The 27,177-nt window shown below is 36.3% G+C and overlaps 1 protein-coding gene across 1 annotated transcript in view; it reads right to left on the bottom strand.

Annotated features, from left to right (window-relative positions):
- The window catches only part of TNNI3K (TNNI3 interacting kinase), a 282,005-nt gene that overhangs the window by 237,231 nt on the left and 17,597 nt on the right, over nucleotides 1-27,177 (bottom strand). The window contains exon 5 of the mRNA XM_065895777.1: nucleotides 12,582-12,692. Within this exon, the coding sequence (XP_065751849.1) occupies nucleotides 12,582-12,692 (111 nt within the window). The remainder of the gene's footprint in view (nucleotides 1-12,581; nucleotides 12,693-27,177) is intronic.

Raw genomic sequence — 27,177 nt, 5'->3', positions numbered from 1 at the left:
ATATTCAGTTGTGCAGGAACATGTGATGAGGCAGAGGTGCTAAGTGCCCTTAAGGGGCATCTCAGAAAAGAGATGCTGTGAGAGAGGGTAGCTGCTAGGACCCGTCATGGGGGTTCTAGCCTCTCACTCTACCTAACCTCAGCAAATTTATAAAGGTTTCTTGGATATCCACCAAAGGGAGTCATCAAGGAGAATAACTCACTCAATGTTCAAAGAAGATAAAATACTTAAAGGACTCTACTCCCTAAATACCATCCCAGAAGGAAGCATTCCTGAGAGAAAGTTACTTGGCACCCACAATCTACTTTACTGTTATCTATTTACTGTTGGATTTGAAGGTCAGGTAGAAAATATTGGTCTTCCAATGTATTCCTAATTGAGGGGAAGAAGAGTAATACTTTTTTGCCCTCCTGAGACATAGGAAGCTTGGAGGCTCTGAAACTTTGGGGATGTGACTTGAGCAAGCTATAGAAATCTTGATTCAAAACTCAGTTTTCAAATACCGTAGGGAGTATGGCATGGGAAAAGAAAGTTAAGTGCAGATGCATCAAAATATATAGCTGTTTCTTATATACCTAACAAGGAAATTATTTCTGTAGCTGATAATTGTATAATTTATATATGAATTATATATGATATATAAAGATCATTATATCTATATTTACATCTATCTATCTATCTATCTATCTATCTATCTTCTTTTAATGTATGAAGGACCTATTCAGTGCATAGAATGGAATCATTTGGAATCAATTCAGTGCATAGAAGCATTGGCATAGAGAGGCAAATTCACAAAAAACACTGTTAACAAAGGGATTTCTAATTCAGATTGATTTGATTAGCAATAATCTTTAAATCTAATGTCTCAGGTAATGTTTCTTTCATCATTTTCTAGGGTAGCAAGCTGATGAACATCTCATTTACATCTTTATTAGCCTATAAAGTTTTCCTGCTTATGCTTTTTTTTACCTTACCCCGAAAGCAATACTTAATGTTTGATAATAGCTTATAGAATCTATGGCAAAGACTTAGGTGCGAAAAAGAAAAGTGACACTTAGCTAGCATACCCTTACATCATTATTACAATTAATACATACTTAAAGCATTGTTTCTGAGACCATAAAATTACTGATTATGATGCATGATCTATGATTTTGTCTCAATTTCCAGACCAAAAGCCTAGACAGTAGGAGACTGCCTCCTTGCCTTTAATAAACAGTATTCTGTAACACAGGGCACCTTCAGTAACTGGAGCATAGAGTTTCTGGCTTCGACTTCTGAGAAAACCACTTTTGAATGCCACAGAAGATATAGTGTTCCTAAATCAAGTCTCAGTTATTTAAGACTGTGTGTTTAGTTTCAGACTTAACGAATTTGACATGAAGCTTTCTCAGACTTTGCCATCATGGAACTGCAAATGACTATTCAGACCAAGTTTAAAGTTAATACCAATGAATAGTGATAAGAATACCTATCCATCATTAATGGATAGAGTAATATTTAAGCAATAATTTATAATGATGTGCATTGACTGGTATAGTTGGTCCTTGCCTATGCTTTTTGTACCTGAATTGTGGTAGCCCATTATGTTCATATAGGATTTGTTCCTCTGTCTGCAAAATTTGGGAGAAATCAGAGATAAGTTAACAGTGCTGCATACTGTGAAATCACAGAGTTACATACCAGAATCTCAGAGAAAGAAATACAGACAGACGGACCCAGTGAGAGAAAGTTTCTAAACTTTTTTACAAATCCAGCATTGATTCCAAAGCCCAACAAAGATCATTGCAATGGACTGAATGGGTCCTGAACTCTGTCAAATTCATATGTTGAAGCCCTAAACCCCAGTACCTCAGAATGTAATTGTATTCTGAGATAAGATCTTTAAAGACATAATTAAGTTACGGTGGTCCCTAATCCAATACAACTGGTATCCTTATAAGAAGAGGAGATTAGGACAGAGAGAGAGAGACACCAGACATCTGTACACCAATACAACCATGTGAACACGCAGCAAGAAGGCCATCTGCAAGCCAAGGAGAGAAGCTTCAGAAGAAGCAAAACCTGCCTACACCTTGATCTTGAACTTTTAGCTTCCAAACTGTGAGAAAATAAATTGTTATTTAAGTCATCTAGTCTGTGGTATTTTGTTATGGAAGACCTAGCAAACTAATATAATAACACAAAAAAGAAAACCATAGACTAACTTCACTTATGAAATATTAGCAAAACAAGTTTAGTAGCAAGCTAAGAGAATAATGTGCCTTGACCAATTGTATCACTCTAGGAGTACAAAATCATTCAATGGAAGAATGACAATTGTTCTGGAAGCATCAGCCAATGCAATTAGGAAAGAGAAAAACAAGATTTTAATTATTAGAAGGAAGCAATATTATTACCACATCTAGGAGATATAATTGTCAACCAGGAATATACAAAAGACTCACCTAAGATATCTACTCGAAACAATAAATCAGTAAGTTCAATGGTTATAAAATTAAAAATCAATAATCAATAAAGTTTCCTATATATAAACTATAACAAATTAAAAAAATACAGTGGGGCTTCCCTGGTGGTGCAGTGGTTGAGAGTCCGCCTGCCGATGCAGGGGACACGGGTTCGTGCCCCGGTAAGGGAAGATCCCACATGCTGCGGAGCAGCTGAGCCCGTGAGCCATGGCCCCTGAGCCTCTGCATCTGGAGCCTGTGCTCCGCAATGGGAGAGGCCACAACAGTGAAAGGCCCGCATACCGCAAACAAACAAACAAAAAAACAATGTCATTTGCATTAGCAGCTAAAAGATAAAATCCCTAGGAATAAATTTTAACAAACTCACAAGGGAAATATTCTGCAGAAACTTAAATAAATGGAAAGAAACATATTGCTCTTGAATAGGAAGACCCAATATTATGGGATTATTAATTTTTCCTAAATTAATATATAAATTAGGATTTAATCTAGTTAGGATACCATCACATTTTTTCCTTAGGAAAAAAAAGCAAATAACAATAAAATCAGAAACAAAATAGAACAAAAAAAAAAATGATAGCCTACTTTGTTAGCAATTATGTTCTAGGCAGTGCCTAAGACTTAACATATATTAAGTCACTTAATACACACACACACACACACACACACACACACACACACACACAGCCAACATGGTGGGTAATAATATAATCTCCTTTCTAAAATTAGAAAACTGAGACCCAGAAAGGATAAATGACTTTCCCAATGGCATACAGCTAGTAAGTGGCAGATATTTTCTGAGATTCAAATGTAGAGAGTCTGGATTTGGAGTCCATGCTTTTTACTATTGTAATCTACTGCCTCTAAAGTTCATACAAAAATTTAAAATGTAAGAATAGTCAGGAAATTCTGAAAAAAAAGAAGTGCCAGGGGAAGGTACCTGCACTTTTAGATATTAAAACATAACCTAAATGTATACTAACTAATAAAAGAGTTGTGTTTGCTATTAGCATTGGAATACACAGATAGACCCAAATAGAAGACAAAGGGGAAAATAAGGAGTATTCAATACATATTGTTTGACTACCTGAATAACCTTTTGGGGAGAAAAATAAAAACTGAATTCCTATTTCATTCCTTATACTAAAAGACATTCCTGATAGAATCTACATGTAGGGGGGAAAACAAAATTAAAAGTACTTGAGGTAAATATTTGTGATTTCCTTTTTACACAATCTTTAAGAACCAAGTATTTCTAAGCAGAGGCCACAAAGCAAAAAATTAAAAATCTAGTCACATAAATTTGAAAGCATATATAAAAAAATGCTTAAAGAGGAAACTAATAAAATAGTATGCAACAGATATGACAAAGCTTAAATCCTCAACGTACAAGGGTATCTTCCAAGTCAGTAAGAAAAAAAAGTTAATACAAAAATAGGCAGCCTATAGGATAAGGAATTCAAAGAATCAACAGTGTATCAATTAAAAAAACCTCAATCCCTTATACTTAATAAGATTTTATTATTTATATAATTGGGAAAGATAATAGATATTGCTATTTTATGCAAAGGAAAGCAGGTATTCATACTGTAAAAGGTAAATAAATCCACTTTTTGAAAGGCTTTTTGGAAATAATTATCAAAATATAAAATTCACATACCCCTTTGCCCAGCTACAAATATACACATAAATAATCATGGATGTTAAAAAATAAGTCCATTACACCCCTCCTACCACAACAGCGTTCACAAGTTAATGGCATTTCCAGGGTTCAACTATGTTGTAGCATGTATCAGTACTTCATTCCTTTTTATTGATGAATAAAATTCCATAGGATGGATATATCAAATTTTATTTATTCACTCATCAGCTGATATACATTTGTTTCTACTCTTTGATTATCATGAATAATAATGGTATGAACGTTCATGTACAAGTTTTCGTGTGTCTTGGGTATATACCTAAAGTGGAATTACTGGGTTCTATAGTAATTCTATGTTTTACTTCTTCAGGAACTGACACACTGTTCCAAAGCAGCTGTACCATTTTATCTTCCCATCAATAATGTATGTGTGTTCCAATTTCTCCATATCCTTACCAATTCTTGATATGATTTATTTTATTATATTCATCTTACTGGATATGATGTGGTATATCACTGTGGTTTTGACTTGCTTTTCCCTAATGACTAATGATGGACATCATTTCATGTGCTTCTTGGCCATTTGTATACCTTCTTTGGAGAAATGTCAGTTCAAATCCTGAGCCTATGTTTTAACTGGGTTATTTATAATTATTGTGTTGTATCTCCATTATATTTTAAACTTTCATTTATATTAAATGCCGCTCCTATAAGATTTTACATCTCAGAAAGGAAAAGAGAGGTTAATATGCATAGAGTGCCTACTATGTGTCATAGTACGAGGTACATGTTACACATAGTGAGTAGTCATTATCCTGAGCTCTAGAAGAAGCCCTGAATGATGCTTCAAAAGTTATTAAAATAATTTGAATTGGGGTCAGCCAAAAGCAAAATTGTAAAACAAATGAAGGTGGTACCTCTTACTAATTATTCATTCATATTTTCAAGCTACCTTTCTCTCAGATATCTTTAAATCTTATTTCTCCTAATACTTTTTAGGGTAGTGTTTCTTAAATTTGAATATGTATATCAATCACCTGGGAATCTTGTTAGAGTGCTGACTTTAGGTAGGTCTGAGATTCTATTTTTTAACTAGTTCCCTGATGATCCTACATTGCTGGTAAGTAGATCATATTTCAATTAGCAAGGTTTTAGTGTATGAACTGATTACTAAGATTTTAACTATAAGAGCTAACCTCAAGGATTAGGAAATTTTGCATTTTTACAGAGATGCCCTAAAATTTATAACTGCTTCAAAATCTAAAGAGTGAGTCTATGGTAGGCAGGGGAATTGATAATCTTGAACAGGGGCCTTATCTAGCATGTAAGAGGTGGTACACCCATTCAGGAAGAGGCCCTACTTGGCCACTTTCTCTAATGGAGGTGTTCCTAGCCTGACAACTTGAACACATGTTGTGACTACATAATGCAGGTTTAGAACCTGAAGGTTTAGTTGAAATTTTTCTTCCAGCATCAATTTATAATGAAAATAGAGGAGTAGTTGAAAAGAACTCCAGTTACACTACTGGTTGAACTGTATACATTTTGCTGTTTTGCTAAATAAAGGCATTTATAATTATAACATGATTCTGATATAAATCAACCCTGTTGAAATAAATAAACCTGGAAAATGTTATGCTAAATAAAAGAAGTCAATCACAAAAGATCACATATTTTATGATTCCATTTATATGAAATGTCTAGAATAGCCAAAACTATAGAGATGGACAGTATGCTAGTGGTTGTCTAGGTCTAAGCAGTGAAGGGTAGATGGGACTGATGGCTATTGGATATTACATTTCCTTTTGGGTGATAAAAATGTTCTAAAATTATAGTGATGATTATATAATTCTGTGAATTTGCTAAAAAAACCATTGAATTGTACATTTAAATGGGTGACCTACGTGGCATGTAAATTTTATCTCAACAAAGCTGTTTTAAAATGTAATGCAGAAATATCAGAGATAAGGAATAGAGCTTAGAAGAATGGGTTTCATATAAAGAGGCACCAGAATACCTTGATGTGCTTAGTCTTTGAGACAATTCAGAGCTGAGAATAGAGCACATTTCCCCGACATTTAAATTCTATCTACCATTTCCAAAGCTTAAATTCTGGTCAAGTGGGCTGAGAAGTTGCTGTTTGGATTAAAAGAAGGGCAGTGTAGCATTGTGAGAGCTGGCTCTGACACCACACAGCATGTAAACACCCACTCTTCCAATTATTAGCTCTGTCACCTTGGACAAGTTACATAACTCCTCTCTGCCTCAGTTTTTTCATCTGGGAAATGAGGATTAAAATCTCGAATGAGGATGAAGTCAGTTTTCTGATTCCAGATGAAGTTCATAAGGGATTATTGCCTAGTCAAAAACTGGAGGCATATCTGATACTTTTAAGCTATAAAACTCATGAGTACATTATCTCTTTAAAAGGGAGAGAGAGAGAGAGGAAGAGAGAGAGAGAGAGAGAGAGAGAGAAACCACATTTTATAATTCCAAGAATTCACTTGTTTGTGCCTTTGGAAAGAAAACTCAAGCCATTTTAAAAGAAATAACAGGGTCAGAAGCTTCTTGGTATACAAAACTCTCTCCTGAAACATTCAGATGATTTAGTTAAGAATGAACTGGAACAACATCAACAACATTTCCTTGAAATCAGATAAATTCCAAAAGAACTGGGAAGCATTTGTGAAGCAGTGCTTGAGTAAGTGCTTACAATCCAAAAGTGGGATGAAGTAGGATAGAATAAATTCAACTATGAAAATAATATTATCACCTGCACAAAGTATATATGAAACTATGCCTTTCTGTGAAAAAGAAAACACTCCATAGTCCCTATACATTATATATTGCATCATCCCAGACATGCTTTTCTCTTTGTTATTCAGTTGCCTAAAGCTACACATAATTGATTTGTCTCCTGATAACTGCAGAAACGACTGCATGAAACACCAAAGTGTAACAGCTTTTAAAAGAGATACTCGAGACTAAGTATGAAGTGGGGTGTATACACTTGGGGTGTATGTATGTGTGTGCATGTGAGGGTATGTGTGTGTATTGAATGCTCACATACATGCATTATATCTCCATGGGTTCTTATGCCCATTTACTAAGGGCCATATACAGTTATACTTGAATCAATTAATACTGCTTTAACTGTACATGTAGCAATATCTGGGCCTTAGATAGTAACATATTCAGTTTCTGTTTCATTTTCTCAATACTTGTTTAGTGTCTTATGGCTGCAAGCCCTGTTTCAGCAATACATACAAGAGTCATAAGGGAGTAATTGTTTTTTTTATTTACAAAACTACAGATGTGAAGTCATATAACCAGGTTTGAGTCCTATCCATCTCATTTATTTATTATCTGCATGGTCCTGTGGAAGTCATTTAACTTCTTCAATCCTCAGTTTCCTCACTGGTAAACTGAGTCTAAAGGTAACTATCTCACAGGTGAACCAAATGACAAATGTATGTGAATGATAAAACACTATCACATGTTAGTTAATTGTTCTCATTTTCCATGCTTGAGAGAGTATATGACTCATGTACCCTCCGGACTCAAAGGGGAGAAGAGGGTTTAATGCATGTTCATTGATTGTCGACAGAATCTCCGGTCTTGTATAAAGCAGCACAGGCATATGTATTGATAGATGGATAAATTATTCAGGGAGAAGTAGTGAGACTCAGGACAACCAATATTTGCCTGCTTTTCAGAGCACAGTAAATCTAAATCTGAGTCTCAAATTGCAGTCAGCATGTCTAGGAGTTTGCAGCACGTGTTCTCCTCTATTATTGAAGAAGACAGCTGCCTAGTCAATGTAAATTTTATTGTAAAATTGTTTAATAGAATTTACAATTATGGGAGGACCAACACACTTGAGACACTAATGGAGGGTCTGAATTTGATATGCGTAGACAAAGAGGCCTGTCAGACTTAGCATCAGTTATTGTTTCACAGAAAAATGTGGGCAATAAAGGAAAGTGACTACTAATGAAAGGAAACTCCCACTGATCCATTGCCACCATTCCTGCTAACCAAGAGTAAAAACTAGGAGTGGAATAAGCATCTAAATTTTTGGTATAGCAAATAAATACTATTATGTACATTTTACCCTATTGCACTCAACATTTCTACACCATATGATACCCAGGATCTTTATCTATTGAAACTCTCTATACCCTTAATTATTGTGAGACTATATTATCCTTGTTTCCCTCATACCACTCTGACCAATCCTTCTTTGTCTCCTCAATGGCTATTCAGTAATTCCTAAAGTCTCTGTGGATGTTCTCTTAGGCTTAGCCCTTGGCCAAATTTCAGCTACTGTTATGGCTGCAAATATCACATATAATTTCCAAAAACTTTCATTAAGTCCCAACTTCTCCACTGAATACTAGTTGTATATTTTTAAATGATTAACAAACATTTCCACTTGAAAATTTGTACGTGATCAGCAAATCAACGTGTCTGGAGGTAACTGGTTTTTCCTCAGAATTGAATCCTTTACCCAATCCTTTATCTTTGTCTATTTAATCACCATATCATCACTCTGGAATCCACACTAAATACTGAAGTCAGAGAAATCCTCTTCAACACATTATTTATCATGTCCCCAATCATTCTCTTGCTCAAAAAGTCTCAATGGCTCCTCATTTCCTAGTGGAAAAAAATCCTATTGGCTGTAAGTGTCTTTAAGAGTGGGAACTTCTGTGTTTTATTCATCTGTTTATCTACCACACCATATAGTCTTGTGTATTGTACATCATAAACTATAATAGTTGCTTATTGAATTGAGTTAAACTCCTTGGATTTCCATTTTCAGTTTCTTTTTTTTTTTTTTTTTTTGCGGTATGTGGGCCTCTCACTGTTGTGGCCTCTCCCGTTGTGGAGCACAGGCTCTGGACGCACAGGTTCAGCGGCCATGGCTCACGGGCCAGCCGCTCTTTGGCATGTGGGATCTTCCTGGACCGGGGCACGAACCCGTGTCCCCTGCATCGGCAGGCGGACTCTCAACCACTGCGCCATCAGGTAAGCCCTTCAGTTTCTTTAGTCTGGTCCATTCCTAACATCCTACAAGGACCCTTCACAATCTGTTTCATGCTATCATTCTATTCACTGTCCCCTAAATGTATTCGACTCATTTGTCCTCAGTTTTAGACATGATTCCTCTTCTTTTCTATGTCCAGTTCTTACCACTTTTCAAAGTTCAGCCCAATTTCAAACCACCTCTCATAAATCCTTCCCTAAATCTTCTAGTCCGCCTTGATCTCTATTCCCAGTAAAATCCTAACACTTCTAAATTTGTGTTCTTTGCCATTCCTTGCTATGTAATGATCCTATTTCTAATTATTCCTAATATCAAACCCACTCTGATCTTTGACTCTTTCTCTTCTATAGTTATGACTATATTGATATTTTACTTTTGAATTTCTTATATAAACTTTCTTGTGTATTTATTTTGTGTGTCCAGCTATACTATAAAGTCTTTAGGGGGAAAAACTATGCCTTATTTTCTTGTATCATTCCCATATTCTAGCACAATGTTATGGAAAAAGTAGAGGCTCAAATATATTTGCTAAATGGATGAATGAGTGTGTGTGTGTGGAAATGCATTAAAAGTGGGTATTGCAATTAACAGCTGTGAAGGAAATAATTCAAATTAAAAAAATTCTGTATTTTGAATATGATGCTTTCAGGTTTTTTGGATACCATTTTCCTATATGATCTGTAACTTAATTAGCTCATTAGATAAGAAGAGAATAAAGACTAATGTATATATACCTGCTTTATGCAGTATCCATGATTGACTATAAAAGTCATTAAATGTTATACCAGAGCTAATGAAGGAAGTTGGAGAACCCATGGAGAACCATGAGACAAGAGTAGAGATCTATTTGGAATTATTTTGGTAAAATTTGCCCTAAGGGTGGTAGAATCAATATAATATCTCCTTCCATACTATGATAAAGCAAGAAAACAGTTATTTGAATAGAAGTTGAAGAGATCAAGCTCTTAACCACCTTGTTTTTGACCCTGTTATAATTCTATCACTCAAAAATGTGATTAGCTCAGTAATAGACAAAAAGGATTTTGTTTTGCAAAACATATTCTGAAAAGAAGATGTGGCACATATATACAATAGAATATTACTCAGCCATAAAGAAACAAAATTGAGTTATTTGTAGTGAGGTGGATGGGCCTAGAGACTGTCATACAAAGAGAAGTTAGTCACAAAGAGAAGAACAAATACCATATGCTAACACATATATATGGAATCTAAAAAAAAAAAAAAGGTTCTGAAGAACCTAGGGGAAGGACAGGAATAAAGACGCAGACACAGAGAACAGAGTTGAGGACACGGGGAGGGGGAAGGGTAAGCTGGGATGAAGTGAGAGAGTGGCATGGACATATATACACTACCAAATGTAAAATAGATAGCTAGTGGGAAGCAGCCACCTAGCACAGGGAGATCAGCTCGGTGCTTTGTGTACACCTAGAGGGATGGGATAGGGAGGGTGGGAGGGAGACACAAGAGGGAGGATATATGGGGATATATGTATACATATAGCTGATTCACTTTGTTATACAGCAGAAACTAACACACCATTGTAAAGCAATTATACTCCAATAAAGATGTTAAAAAAAAAAACCAAACTTCTGTCATTTTCCTGGCATTAAGAGGTTGAATGTGTTAGTCACTGGGACTTAATGTCTACCTCATTAATTCTTCTACCCAGACTTCATATAATTACCTTCCCTTTATCACTAACCTCGGTTTCTTTTTTGGAAACCATTTACATTTAAGTGATTCTAATGGGATTTCCCCTCTCTTAATAAGTAATATAAATTCATTTATATTTATAATAAATATCATAAGAAAGATTTATTTTCTGGGAAATAAGATAATTTATTTTCGGGGAAATATAGTAAAGAGTGGAAATGTCAGCATGAAGGAAACTATTTCGCTCCCACTGAGATATATTAATATTTATTGAATGAAAAGCCCTTCAACTTGACACTGTTAAGAGGGATGACTCACACCTATTTTACAGGTTTTATTTATGATTTTATATGCAGCTCTATTTGTTCACAATTGTGCATGTGTGTGTAAGTAAGGAAAGTACACTTGTAACATGACTAAAAGGGAGAAATAGCTAACTACTTAATAATGAAGACGTAAGACTGCTCATTTATTACACTGTTGAGCTTACATGTGATTACCACAATTAATAGAGTGTGAAAATCATGGAAGTTTGAGTAAAATGACCAAGATTCCAGACATGGCTTTTTTTTCTCAATGACTTTGTAATCTGTAAAAACAATTACTGTACAGAGCCTTTGTTTTATATCTACTAAATGGCAGTGACAATAAAAACAATTTCATGAGGATCTGTTCAGTAAATTAAACAAACAATGTAAATTAAAGTGCTCTGCATATATGAAATTAATATTTCAACAATTAAGTTTAAGATAAGAGCCAGAGTCCCTCCTCTGGCCTTTAAAACACTGCAGTCTTGTTTGTAACCATCAGCTGACTTTGTCTCCATCACTCTGCCTCCAGCCCATATACACTAGTGACTTTGGCTCACTCATGCCCCTCCAATACACTTAGCTATTTTCTGCCCCAGGGCCTTTGCAGATACTACTATATATATTAATGATAGCTTCACTATATAGCTTATTTAAAATGGTGCCCACTTCTTCACTCTGCTTTCATTTTACCTCATTTTATTATTTTTCTTGTAATCACTACTAACATTATATAATATTTTTTCCTTATTGTTTGTTTTTTCCTTATTGTTTCCTTATAGATAGCTAGTGGGAAGTAGCCGCCTAGCACAGGGAGATCAGCTCGGTGCTTTGTGTACACCTAGAGGGATAGACAACACTACAACTAAATTTCAAAAAATTGCCTGTTTTACTTGCTACTGTCACCTCAGTAACTAGAACAGTATCTGGCACACAACCGATGCTTAATAAATCAAATAATGCACACGTGAATGAATTAATGAATAATTTTTCATTGAGTCCTTACCATGAATGAAGCAATCTGCAAAGTGCTTTATACCGATTATCTAATTTAATCATTACAATAGGCTTATCACTATTTCTATTTTATAAATGAGGAAAACAGAGGTGTCTGAAGGTACAGTAACTTGCTTGAGGTAAATATAGCAAGTGGTGGAAACAGTTGCCTGACTCCAATACCTATGCTTTTAATCACTGCTATATAGCCTCTGTATATCCAGCCATCTTTATATTAATTGATGTTTGATTACACTGTTACAAAATAGCCTGAATTTACTATCAAAAGAATATTTATATAGCTTAATTTGAACCCCAAAAGAAATGTGTGTGTGTTCATTAGTTAAAATTAAACCAACTCCTAGAATCTCAAAAGCCACCATTTGAAAACAAGAATCCAAAGAGGTAGGTTTGTTTTCACAGGTGGCCAAGATATGACTTACCTCCAGGTGACCAGCAATTGTAGCAATATGCAGGGCAGTGAGGCCGCCATACCCAACCTGCTGTATGTCAGCTCCACTGTGAAGCAGAGAAGTGATCAATTCTGCACTATCCTGCAAGGAAACACATCTTTAGTGTTACTTTTCTCTCAATAGCAGCTTTGAACACTGTGCAACAGGATATATTGATTCCCTGACTGTCAGCCAATTTAGGCGCTCAAAGAAAACTTAAGTGTGATTTCTGGCACAAGAGCACATGAGAAAGCAAAGAGCAGCTCTCAGATGGTTGAAATGTAGGAACAGATGACAGGCTGTTCAATTATAATCAATCTTCTACCACTTGACCATGAAAGACAGGACATTTACCTATGGTGAGGCTCTTGCAAACTCAACTCAAACGTACATGTAGGTCACTCCAATAAATGTGCTTTCTCCAGAAACTGCACTATTGAACTGGCTGCAGTGGGCCACTTCATGGTAGTTCAGTACTTGATTTTTCTCTAACACGTATGTGTCATGGGTCCTATACATAATTAACGACATAGTGTCATGGGCTCTATATGTAATTAATCAGTAGTGTCTTTCTTAACTTGACTTATTAAAATGTTTTCGCTCAGTGAAAATGTTTGAAACATTGCTTGAGCATTTAAATTAGAATACTTTATGCAATGACCAAAATAATCCTTCCTTTCTTCACACTATTATTTGCACTGTATTTCTGTCTTTGGAGAGACATGGTGCTTTTTAATAATATTAATAGAAATTAACATTCATTGAATTTTTATTATGTAATTAACCTTTCATACCCATTAACTTATTTAAACCTGGCACATGGAGACTTCAAAAATAGTTGTTGATAAAAAATGAATTAAATATATCTCTAAGTAATCCTATGAAAAATTACTACTATAAACCTCATTTTATAAGTCAGAACACTCAAAAGAGTAATGTGGAGGGTCACATATTCACAAAACTCCAGATCTGGAAGGGAATGCAAAGAAAGCTCTTCATGTTTAACTCTCTCCCTCAAAGTGAGAATTCAAACCACAACTTCTATAATACTTGGCCCATCAATATCTCAAACACACCCAGTGGCAAGAAAGTCAAGTCTTCATGGGATAGGCATTGCGTTTATGCATATACATAAAATTTCAAATACTGTCAGTTAAGAAAGTTCTTCCAGGGCTTCCCTGGTGGCGCAGTGGTTGAGAGTCCGCCTGCCGATGCAGGGGACACGGGTTCGTGCCCCAGTCTGGGAAGATCCCTCATGCCGCGGAGCGGCTGGGCCCGTGAGTCACGGCCGCTAAGCCTGCGCGTCCGGAGCCTGTGCTACGCAACGTGAGAGGCCACAGCAGTGAGAGGCCCGCGTACCGCAAAAAAAAAAGAAAATCCTTCCATTAAAAAATGAAGTTTGATTTCTTAATGCTGTCACACATAAGTGAAGGTTGAGAAGTTATAAAAATTGAAAAACTTTAGCAAAGAACTTCATATAAAAAAATTAATGTTATAGTTTCCAAATCTTCCACTCTACACTTGCTCTAGCAAGAAAGTTAAAGATTTCATCTTCCTTTACTCTTCCATTGCCTCCCTCTGCTCAGTTTACAGACTTAACATTTTCTCCATTCTAAAAAAAACAACCAAACAAACAAAAAAAAACCCAGCATTTTTCCCACTGAGGTAAGCTAATTTTATCTATATCCTTTCTGTCTCCAAAAATTGACTGATTTAGGAACTTAGTCCTAAGCTATTTTCTCATTCTAATTGCCACCTTTGGTAATTCTTATACAATCTGATAACTTCATTTTTGGTCCTGACTTCTCTGTTAAGTCTAAATTCCATATATCCTGCCTACCAATGGCATCTCAAATTAAAAATTCAAAAGCGCTGTTGTGAATACCATTCATAATTTCCCAAGTGTGACCTATCATCTAGCATTCCTTATTCACATTAATGGTACTTTCTTATTCCAACTGACCTTGAGTCACTTCAACTCAATCAGTTTCAGAATTCTGCTGGTTTTGACTCACTAGTACCCCTCACATTTCTTCTCCTTATTTCCAACATCACCCTCCATAGCCTCCTGACTGGTCTCCTTGACTAAACCTTTTTTCATTGCAGTCCATCATCTACACTATTAGCAGATAAATTTTCTTACACACAGTTTTGACCACATCATTCTCCTTTTCAATAAACCTTTCATACACTCAACAAATACTTCTTGAATATATAAATATGCTCACAACATATGTGGTGAAACAATGTTTGAGCAGTGGGAACACTGAGGTGTGAGAGAGATAGTTAAATCCCTGCTTTCATGGAGCTTATATTTTTACTGATAAACAAATAAAAAAATATTATATACAGTGTCATAAAGTACCAATGGCTATAAGAGGAAAGAGGCAAATGATAAAATGACTACTTTAAATTGAGTAGTCAGGGAAAGCTTCACTGAGGAGGTAAACTTTGAGATAAATGGTAAATTCCAAAAAGGGGAAATCTAAGTCACAATTTCGAGGATGGCCATTAAATGACAGGGAATAGCTAGTGCAACAGTCCTAAGATGGAAGTAAGCTTAGTGTGTTTCAGGCCAGCGTTGAGTATAAGGTTAAGAAATAAAAGAAGGAAAAAGTATTGCACAAGATAAGGTCAAAGACATCTGATCTTGTAGGACTTTGCAGGCCACTGTATTGGGTATTCAAATTTTTTCCAAGAGCAATAAATAGCAGTAGAATGACATGACACAGAGATAGGGAAGAACAGGAAAAGGTAGTTTCTGAGGCGGAAATAAAATGTTTTGTTTTTCACATGTTAAATTTCGTATACTTACGATGCAGGGTTAAGATTGTGGGTACTAGAATTAGCCTCCCTAGTTAGAATACCAGCTCTGCTAATGACTATGTAATCTAAGGCAAGTTACATAATACATTTACACTAATTTCCTTGGTTATAAAGGGACAATAACTGTATCCACCTGATTTGATGCACATATAAACTGTATATCCACAATTGATGTGATAATGCATATACACTGAAGCACTTAAATGGTACCTGGCAAAACAGTACTAAGTAAATTCATTACCATTAGACATGGAAGTCTCAGACTCAGTATAGGTTCCAAAAAAGATATCGATTTGACTCCATCATCTAGCTCCTCTTTCTCCTTTCATTTTACTTCCTCCCCACACTTCACTTCTGCTTCACTAGTTACTCATGGAAATAATCAAAAGAATAAAACATAAAAAAGCTCTGAACCAGTACTGGAAATTAAGAAACGTCTACTAGTTCTGCCTCCTCCAAAAAAAAAACAATTCACAGAAATTCACTCCCACCTCACCAATAACCTTTAATTTTGAATGGGGAGGGCTAAAGACATGAATAGTCTAGATAAACGGGAAAGCCATCACCTTAAAACATTTTTCCTTGCCGATGGACAGGCATTTAAATGCAGGGAGGTGAAGATGGTATTTTTAAGCATAAAATCATTTTTTTAATAGAGGGAAGTATGAGCAAATAAAAGTATTAGAAAAACACAATATTATAAGATAAATGACAAATTGGAGAAATACACACAACATATAAAACTGACAAGTGGTTTGTATATTTAATATATGAAGAACTCATACAAATCATTAAAAAGATGGATATTCTTTAATTCAACAAATATTTATTAATGAACATCTACCTTATGACAAGTACCATATTAGGCTAAATTAAAATAAATTATATGAAAATCATGGAGCATATGAAATATTTATCTATCAGGCAGATTCTTGTAAACATACATTCATCTTTTCCTCAACTGTCTTTGTATTTTATTTAGCTGGAATCTGTGGATTTTAAGAGAAAGCGTGTTGTGATTCCTTCAGAATAGGCAAATAGTGTGGTCAAAAGTTAAAAGTAATAAATTACCCTTTTGTATCTTTGTTGGATTTCTCAAGCTGACCTCTGATTGATCTAAATATATCTTAATATTTATTAAGTACTATAAAAATAGAACTCTAATTTTACCAAGCTATGCTAAAATGTAACAAAACAATCACTGCTACTTATAAATTATTTACTATGGGTTAAGTACCAAGTAAAATCATCTGTTTCCAACTTCACAATTCACCTATGAGAAAAATATTATAAACCCTATTTTATAGTTGATGACAGTCAGTTTCAAGAATTTAAAGTACTTGCAGAGCCTTAAGTAGTTTGTAACTCAGGTCTGTATGATTCCAAAGTCCATACTTCACTTTTGACTTTCCATAGTGCTTTCACTGGTCTTTCTTTGGTGCCAAGCTCAAGGAAACAGTTGAGAGGATACCATTTTATTGTATTTTGTTGTATTTAACTGACAAGTCCCAAATATTTCTCCCCTACTCTACAGAAATATTGTTTCCTGATGGAATAATTTTAAAATTCAGCAATCTGGTGCACATCTCCTGGAAAGGAAATTGATAGAAAATAAAAACATCAGGCAAATTTTAAATATTATAAAGCTAATCTCACTTATTACTTGTACTCTGCAATATACTAAAGTATCTGAGGGCAAGTTTTTTAAAAGAAAGACTCTTAAGACTTGCATTAGGAATATTATTCTGGGGAACTGACAGGTTTTCCCTTAGGTTTTTCCCTCTCTAGCCAAATTTACATTATTATTATTCAGTGGGCCACACAGAAGCATTCTAAACTGTGGGGGTAAATAAGCCTCTGTAATGCATTCACATGTACAATACTTATTATTTTTAAACAAAGGAAAATCCTTATGTGGAAAGGTGAAGCTTGGACAAAAAAATCAGTCCAACTATCTCCTTGAAAAATAGAATTGGGGGTACAATAGACCTCTGAAGATTTATGTAAATGGATGAAAATTTTTTGTACTGATATCGACTCCAACTTTGTCCTATGCATAAAACTCTAGTACAGAATCTACTCTCTTGCTTCTTGTTAACTCTGGAGTTGTTACTATAGATAAATCCAGGAAAAGTAGCTATTAGTGTCAGAGAGCTCAGATTCTCTACTACCAAATTACATAAATTAAACACACACACACACATACATACACACACACACACACACACACACAAATGTTTTTGCCAATTCTATTCCAGAATAAAAATTAAACTGGGACTATTTAATGTCTAAATTTTACTTTCTTCTGTTTATGGAAATATGCCCTCTGGAAGTTTTAAAATATGGCAAGCATTCATTTACAATCTTATGATTTAGATGTGAAATCTATGACCCATCTCCTTGCACCTGGGTGGATTGTGACCAAAAGAGTATGGCAGGGCTTCCCTGGTGGTACAGTGGTTAAGAATCCACCTGCCAATGCAGGGGACACGGGTTTAAGCCCTGGTCTGGGAAGATCCCACATGCCGCGGAGCAACTAAGCCCATGAACCACAACTACTGAGCCTGCACTCTAGAGCCCGTGAGTCACAACTACTGAGCCTGTGCACCTATAGACCAGCCCGTGCTCCGCAATAAGAGAAGCTACCGCAATGAGAAGCCTACGCACTGCAATGAAGAGTAGCCCCCACTCACTGCAACGAGAGAAAGCCTGCGTGCAGCAGCAAAGACCCAACACAGCCAATAAATAAATAAATATAATAAATCTATTAAAAAAAAAAAAGACTATGGCAGAAGTGAGCTATGTTTCTTCCAAGGCTAGGCCATAGAAAGTCACATAGCTTCCTCCTTGTTTTCTGGAAAACTTGCTCTTGAAGCTCTGAGCTACCATGTAAGAAGTTTGACTAACTTGAGGAAACCATGCTGTAAGAAAGCTTAGGCATATGGAGAAGGTACAGAGCACATAAAGATTCTCCAATCAAATGACCCATCTAAGACCAGCCTTATAGTCACCCCAGCCCAGGCACCAGACATGTGAAGCCTCCAGAGGATTCTAATTCCCCAGCTGACAGAGTAACTCCCAGTCATTCATGTCTTCTCAGCTAAGGCCCTAAATACAGTAGAGCAGAATCAAGCCATCCCCACTATGTCTTGTCTTAATTTCTGAAATGAGAATCCATGAAAATAATAAAATGATTGTTGTATTATAGGACTAAGTTTGGGGTAGTTGGTTTTGCCTCAACAGATGATCAAAATATCTCATAGAAGAAAATATAGCAAATAAAGGAATAAATAAAAATTTAATAACCTGTAGTCCTACCATTAATCACTATTATCATTTATGTGTGTGTTTATTTTCTTTCATTCTTTTTCCTAGGTATGTACCTTCATAAAACTACATAGAGCACAGATTAGCACAGCAAAGCAAACCTATATTTGCATACTGATGGCCACTTCCTACATTTGGAAGTCATTTCTTAACCTCTTGAGCTGTGGGTTCTTTTTATTTTCTGTAAAATGAAGTTCATAATAGTATAAATCTCATAGAGTTGTGAGGATTAAATCAAATCATGTAATGCATTTATCACAATGTTTGAAACAATTTTTATCATCAATTACTACGTACACAATTGAGCTCATACTACACATAGAGGTAGGTAATCTCCCTTTTTCATTTACTATAAAATCATGAGAATCTCCCCATGTTTGGAAGATGTAGAGCTGTGCCACTCAGATCTCCCTTCAAGAAAGTGTGCCAGGAGGGTGGTTAGCTGGCAGCTTCCCTCAGCTAGCTCATTCAGGATTCACTGCAGCATTAGAGCTGAGATTACGATTTTTTCATGGTGGCCCCCAGTCAGTGACTGAGAAAGGTGGTGGTAAAAAGACCTAGCCATTTCCACTCAATGTGACACCCCTCTAAACGGCAATGTGTGCTCTGGAGCTCCCACTGGGCTGGCAGAGATTTTAGCAAGTCTGCATTGTGGTCTGACAGCTCCTGCTGACCAACATTTCTTCCTTCCTTCCTTTTCCTTTCACAGGTGTCACTTCCACATAAATCTCTTGTACTCCTAAATCCCTTTCACAGTTTGCTATTCAAGAACTAAACAGGCATACCATATCATAAAATGTTTTCTTTTAATGTGCATGTAAATCAAAACTGACCTGGAATTTGAACTTAGGTCTTCTGACTGAATCCTATGCTTTTCTCAAAGATATGTTACCTTCCACCCCCAACCACCCTTCTGCTCCAAAATGTTTGCCTTTCATGTGCAAGCCCTGACCATGTGCTCTTCACAGAAAAGGGATCTAATACCTGCTGGATCTAATCCATCTTATGTAACTGCAATGAGGACAAAATGGAATAAAATATGTGGAAATGTTAGTAAACCCCATATCCTTACAAATTTATACATTTATATTAAATGTATTGTCCCCAAGACTGACCTAATTCAATGAGAATATTCACCTTATGTCTCAGTCCACTCTGACTCTAAGATGTTTAATCATGCAATGCGGGAGACCTTCAAGATGGTAGAGTAAGACGTGATCACCTTCCTCCCCACAAATACATCAGAAATACATCTACATGTAGAACAACTCCTACAGAACACCTACTGAACACTGGCAGAAGACCTCAGACCTCCCAAAAGGCAAGAAACTCCCCACGTACCTGGGTAGGGAAAAAGAAAAAAAGAAAAAACAGAAACAAAAGAATAGGGATGGAACCTGCACCAGAGGGAGGGAGCCGTGAAGAAGGAAAGGTTTCCACACACTAGGAAACCCCTTCGCAGGCGGAGACTGTGGGTGGTGGAGGGGGAAAGCTTCCGAGCCGCGGAGGAGAGCACAGCAACAGGGGTGCGGAGGGCAAAGCGGAGAGATCCCCGCACAGAGGATCAGGGCTGACCAGCATTCACCGTCCTGAGAGGCTTGTCTGCTCACCCGCCGGGGTGGCTAGGGGCTGGGAGCTGAGGCTCGGGCTTCAGTCGGATCGCAGGGAGAGGACTGGGGTTGGCTGCGTGAACAGAGCCTGCAGGGGGCTAGTGCGTCACAGCTAGCCAGAGTGTGTCCGGGAGAAAGTCTGGAACTGCCAAATAAGCAATAGATTTTTTCTTGCCTCTTAGTTTCAGGGTGTATGAGGAGAGGGGGTTCATAGCACCACCTAACCAAGCTCCAGAGACAGACGGAGCATCGGCTATCAGCGCGGACCCCATTCTTGTATTTTCTCCATTCCATTTCCAAGATTTTGGAGCTGGGTCTTAGCGTTGAGATGGAGATCGCTGAAGCGATGGACTTTGTGAATTTGTCTGTATAGTTTTGCTTTTACCATTTGCCCTAGGTTCTGTCTGTCTGTGTTTTTGGTTGTTTTTTTTTTTTTTTAAGTACAGTTTTTGAGCGCTTGTTATCATTGGTGGATTTGTTTTTTGGTTTGGTTGCTCTCTTTTGTCTTTCTTTCTTTTTATTACTTTTCAAATTTCTTTTATTTTTAAAATATTTTAATTTTTTATTTTAATAACTTTATTTTATTTATTTTTTTCTTTCTTTCTTTTATTATCCCTTTTCTTCTAAGCCGTGCGGCTGACAGGGTCTTGGTGCCCCGGCTGGGTGTGAGACCTGTGCCTCTGAGGTGGGAGAGCCAAGTTCAGGACATTTGTCCACCAGAGACCTCCCGGGTCCACATAATATCAGACAGAGAAAGTTCTCCCAGCGATCTCCATCTCAACGCTAAGACCCAGCTCCACTCAATGACCAGCAAGCTACAGTGCTAGACCCCCTACGCCAAACAACTAGCAACACAGGAACACCACCACACCCATTAGCAGAGAGGCTGCTTAAAATCATAATAAGGTAACAGACACCCCAAAACATACCACCGGACGCAGTCCTGCCCACCAGAAAGACAAGATCCAGCCTCATGCACCAGAACACAGGCACCAGTCCCCTCCACCAGGAAGCCTACACAACCCACTGAAACAACCTTAGCCACTGGATACAGACATCAAAAACAACGGGAACTACGAAAGTGCAGCCTGCAAAAAGGAGACCCCCAACACAGTAAGATAAGCAAAATGAGAAGACAGAAAAACACACAGCAGATGAAGGAGCAAGTCAAAAACCCACTAGACAAAACAAATGAAGAGGAAATAGGCAATCTACCTGAAAAAGAATTCAGAGTAATGACAGTAAAGATGATCCAAAATCTTGGAAACAGAATGAAGAAAATACAAGAAACGTTTAACAAGGACTTAGAAGAACTAAAGAGCAAACAAACAATGATTAACAGCACAATAAATGAAATTAAAAATTCTCTAGAAGGAATCAGTAGCAGAATAACTGAGGCAGAAGAACAGATAAGTGACCTGGAAGATTAAATAGTGGAAATAACTACTGCCGAGAAGAATAAAGAAAAAAGAATGAAAAGAATTGAGGACAGTCTCAGAGACGTCTGGGACAACATTAAATGCACCAACATTTGAATTATAGGGGTCCCAGAAGAAGAAGAGATAAAGAAAGGGACTGAGAAAATAGTTGAAGACATTATAGTTGAAAACTTCCCTAATATGGGAAAAACATAGTCAGTCAAGTCCAGGAAGCACAGAGAGTCCCATACAGGATAAACCCAAGGAGAAACATGCCAAGACACATATTAATCAAGCTATGAAAAAGTAAATACAAAGAAAAAATATTAAAAGCAGCAAGGGAAAAACAACAAATAACATACAAGGGAATCCCCATAAGGTTAACAGCTGATCTTTCAGCAGAAACTCTGCAAGCCAGAAGGGACATATTTAAAGTGATGAAAGGGAAAAACCTACAACCAAGATTACTCTACCCAGCAAGAATCTCATTCAGATTTGACGGAGAAATCAATACCTTTACAGACAAGCAAAAGTTAAGAGAATTCAGCACCACCAAACCGGCTTTACAACAAATGCTAAAGGAACTTCTCTATGCAGGAAACACAAGAGAAGGAAAAGACCTACAATAACAAACCCAAAACAATTTAGAAAATGGCAATGTGAACATACTTATCGATAACTACCTTAAATGTAAATGAATTAAATGCTCCAACCAAAAGACATAGACTGGCTGAATGGATACAAAAACAAGACCCTTATATATGCTGTTTCCAAGAGACCCACTTCAGATATGGGGATATATGTATATGTATAGCTGATTCACTTTGTTATAAAGCAGAAACTAACACACCATTGTAAAGCAATTATACTCCAATAAAGATGTTAAAAAAATTACAAAAAATAAAAAATCATGTAATATGTTAATTTCTTTCCTTGTTGTTTTTTTTTGGTAACAGCTTTATTGAGATATAACACACAGACACAATTACCCCCTTTAAAATGTACAATTCACTGGTTTTTAGTATATTCAGCGCAGGCTCAGCAGCCATGGCTCACGGGCCCAGCCACTCCGCAGCATGTGGGATCTTCCCAGACCGGGGCATGAACCCATGTCCCCTGCATCAGCAGGCAGACTCTCAACCACTGTGCCACCAGGGAAGCCCCCCCCCATTTTCATCAACCCTGAAAGGAACGGTGTACCTTTAGCTATGGCATCTCAATCCTCCTCAGCTGTAGGCAATGACTAATCTACTTTCTGTTTCTATAGATTTACCTATACTGGACGTTTCCCAGTATTTCTGGGATTGGACGTATTTCTGAATTGGACTAAATTGTTTTCTGTAATATCCTATCCAACTCTGATATTAATGCTCCCTGAAGTGTCCCATCAAGCTGCAAGGCAGAACCAAACTTGCTTTGGAAAGAAGACAGCGTTTCTGAGTGTGAAAATAGAGACATATAAATAAGTATTTTAATAATGTGCCTACCTAAGCAGTTTTTTCTTCATAAACCTAATTAACCCAACATAGCAACTGTTATAGCCTGTTTGTGTTTGTAAAGATAAAAGTAATATAAGCAGTTTTGTAGTCTTCAAAGAACATTAAGGTTTCTTCTAGGACAAAGAATTATGCAGGGCTTCAGTATGAAATATATTTAGTTCCAGGTATAAAAATTTAATGGACTAAAGCTGCTTCATGTGTCATAGACATTGCCAATGAAAGGATCCATTAATCAGTGTAAAAATAACTGCTCACACCTACATGCCTCTTGTTGAAATAATTCTGAATTTATCTTCACAAAAGATATCAATGATTAAAGACTTCAGTGTGGTGGAAATACTTGACTTTGCTTGAAATTTTGAAAAAAAGAAAGAAAAAAGAGAAGGAACACTCTCTTAGATTGAGTACATGTACTCTTACTAGGGTAATATCTCCAAATTTGCTTTTGCCCTATTTTTTTTTTTTTCTCATCACCTCTGCTGACCCTTTTCCAGTTTCCCATAATCACTTTCTTCCTGTGGGCTGCTTCCAATTGGCCTTTGAGTATGTTTGTCTTCTCTTTCAATAATATAGATATGATTTAACAGGGAGGAGCTAATCAGAATCTCTGGAAGTTTGGGAGAATGCAAATACATGCTGTTTGAAAAAGCAAATTGAATATTATAATTTCTTTAATTTGCTTTCACTTATATTTTATTTTTTAATTAAAAAAATTTTAACAGACTGTGAATTTTTATGTTTATCCAAAGAGTCAAGACCTTAAAAAAAGACTCAAAAACACTATCGTAGCAATCTTTCCATGATCCCACCACTTATCAAGACACTGCCCAATATTGCCTTTTGAAGGAGCAATCAATATTCATTGCCTCCTTTTTCCTAACACCATTTATTTTCAATCCATTTTCATACTTTCTACTCCCACAAATTCACTAAAATACCCCTTACAGAGATATCTGACAATTTCCTAATTTCCAATTCTAATGACCAAAATAGGACACTATTTTGTTCAATGTCAACATAATTCTTCCTCCTTTGAAGTACTTTCCTTTTTCCCAGTCACCACAGAATTATAACTTTATTCATTTATTTATGTAACACATATATTGATGAATATATACCAGGAATTGTTCTAAGTGCTCAAATAAGATAATAAGCAATTTAGATCCAGTCCCTGCCTTAGAGTGCTCATAATTCCTATCAGAGGTTACAAACAGGCCTCAATGGGAAATGATGTACATGGTTTGTACTGTATATGTGTACATGTATTTAAAACTTAAATTTGTGAATTAATAGCCAACAAACAAATATCAGGAAACTTGATATAATTTCTGATTTTCTGAAATTTGGGACAATACTGGGCTTACATTCCTATATGGCAACGATTAACTGGACCTGAATATTGACTGCTCCCTTCACATAGGGCATAAATTCTCTAACTTGCTATAGTGTCCACTGCTTTTTGTACCTCAAAAACATTGAGTCTATTAGTTCCTATTTAACTTTGCTGTATTATCTAACACCTTCATTTATTTATGTTAACTGCCTCTTTCCTGAAAGCATGAGAGATTGTGACCCCTAATCTAGAGGAAGGTGAAGAGAAGTAACCAGAAAATGAAATATAGCATTATTCACAGTGCGATAAGGTGCTAAGAGTACATGGTATGTAATCCAGCCCTGGGGGGATGGGGTCAGGGAATCCTCTTCAAGAAATAGGGCTGTCCAAAATAAGAACTGAAGGATATGTTAACATCTTTAGTTATAACTACCTTTTCATTGAGAACATGTTCATTTAGAAAGAGATTATGAAGTATTTGGTTACTAAGAAGAAATGTGAGTATAAAAAAAATCCATCTTAAAGATTGCTCTAATTTGTGGGTATAAATGTTCCCTAGTTCCTTAAAGTATGGATCAAGTCGGTGTTAAAAAGTAGCAATTTAACTGGAAGTTAAGTATGCAAAAGTGCTTTGGGTCCTGGATTTAGGACAGTTTAAAAAAAATCTCTCAACTTTGCAATCAAACACATATGCTATGGAAAATAAATATATATATGGACAAAAGATACAGTGGTTTCCAGGCTATGAATCACCAGGACTAGAAAACAGAGTTTTCTGATAGGCATGGTTGTGTAGCAATAAGAACCTAGGTCTAGTGACCCAGACAGAAATAGGCTTGAATTAAATTTTTCCCTCCTTCCTTGTCCTTTCCCTTTGTAATAAATATATAAAATAATTCTTCTAAATGACTGGAATGAGATCTTGCTAGACATCTACAGGATAGAATAACTGATCATTCAATATCTGCTTTTATCCTGTGAAATGCTAAAAAGAATCTGACTAATCAAAATGCTACTTTTTATTCACAAAGAAATTTCATCAAGTGGTTTGTCTATATATGTGAGGTTAAATTAGATGATCTAATAAGCTTTTGTTCATTAACATTCCTTTTTTTTTTGTGAGGTACACGGGCCTCTCACTGTTGTGGCCTCTCCCATTGCGGAGCACAGGCTCCAGACGCACAGGCTCAGAGGCCATGGCTCACGGGCCTAGCTGCTCCGCGGCATGTGGGATCTTCCCGGACCGGGACACGAACCTGTGTCCCCTGCATCGGCAGGCGGACTCTCAACCACTGTGCCACCAGGGAAGCCCCATTAACATTCTTATTTAAAATCTTTGAAACTATATAAATCTCAATTTTTTCCCCAAAGTCTTGTGTTTCATTTTAGGAGTACAATTTAGATACCATCTAAAGAAGTATGCCCCAAAGTGGAATGCAAATATGACAGGAGTCTTGTAAGGAAATATTCATTAAAGTGCATGAAGAAAATACTAGAAATTCTGCTTATGTTTATTTATATATAAAGATAATAAAATTTTACCAATATTTAACATGAAAATTTACACTGGTGGTCTCAGTTCATATATCAGTTTGTCATGCGTTACATACAGTACCCAAAGTATAAGAAATCAATACTTGGAATTCCAAATAGAGAGAAGATGAGAGTTGCCTGCATTTTTTTTTTTTTTTTTTTTTTGCGGTACGCGGGCCTCTCACTGTTGTGGCATCTCCCGTTGCGGAGCACAGGCTCCGGACGCGCAGGCTCAGTGGCCATGGCTCACGGACCCAGCCGCTCCGCGGCATGTGGGATCTTCCTGAACCGGGGCACGAACCCGTGTCCCCTGCATCGGCAGGCGGACTCTCAACCACTGCGCCACCAGGGAAGCCCGCCTGCATTTAATATATGAGTTTTAGCATTTAGTATATGAGGATTCATTATAGCTATGTGAGCCAAATTCAGTGGATTTATAGATGTTAATATCTTATTTTAACTGAATTGATCCTTAAAAAAAATGGCATATTATCTTCAAAAAATTCCTGTGATGAAACTATAGATCAAATACATATTATTAATGTAAGAAGAAGAAAAGGAAAATGGCAGAGCTGCGTTTTTCATTCTACTTACCTGAGCTTTGTATAAGCTAAATTTCTAGGTAAAGTTAATGGCAGTCTAATTATCTTTGAATATAAATTTGTCAAAATATTTTGATATTATCAAAAATGATATTTGAAGTATGAATTTATGTCCACAAATTTTAACACTGTCTGCCAAAGAGTTTACTTTGCCTTGAGCTATTTACTGGTGATTTTTATTCATGATTATAATTTATGAACAATTATATGCATTTTGAGGTGCTAATTTTATATGGCATATGATAAAAAATGTTTGGAGTCCATTGATCTAAGTATAGACTTCATTTCTTTGATATCTATTATTAGGTATTCTCATCTCTTCAGAATGCAATAATCCAGAGGACATGGTCCTTTTCTTTTTATTTTTCTGTGTAAAATAGCTGACACATTAGGTCTCTATTAAATGTTTATTGAAATAGAAGTTCAACAATAATAATTA

This window comes from Phocoena phocoena, chromosome 1 (assembly GCF_963924675.1).
Source record: "Phocoena phocoena chromosome 1, mPhoPho1.1, whole genome shotgun sequence".
Taxonomy (NCBI): domain Eukaryota; kingdom Metazoa; phylum Chordata; class Mammalia; order Artiodactyla; family Phocoenidae; genus Phocoena; species Phocoena phocoena.
This window is presented reverse-complemented; position numbering and strand designations above follow the sequence as displayed.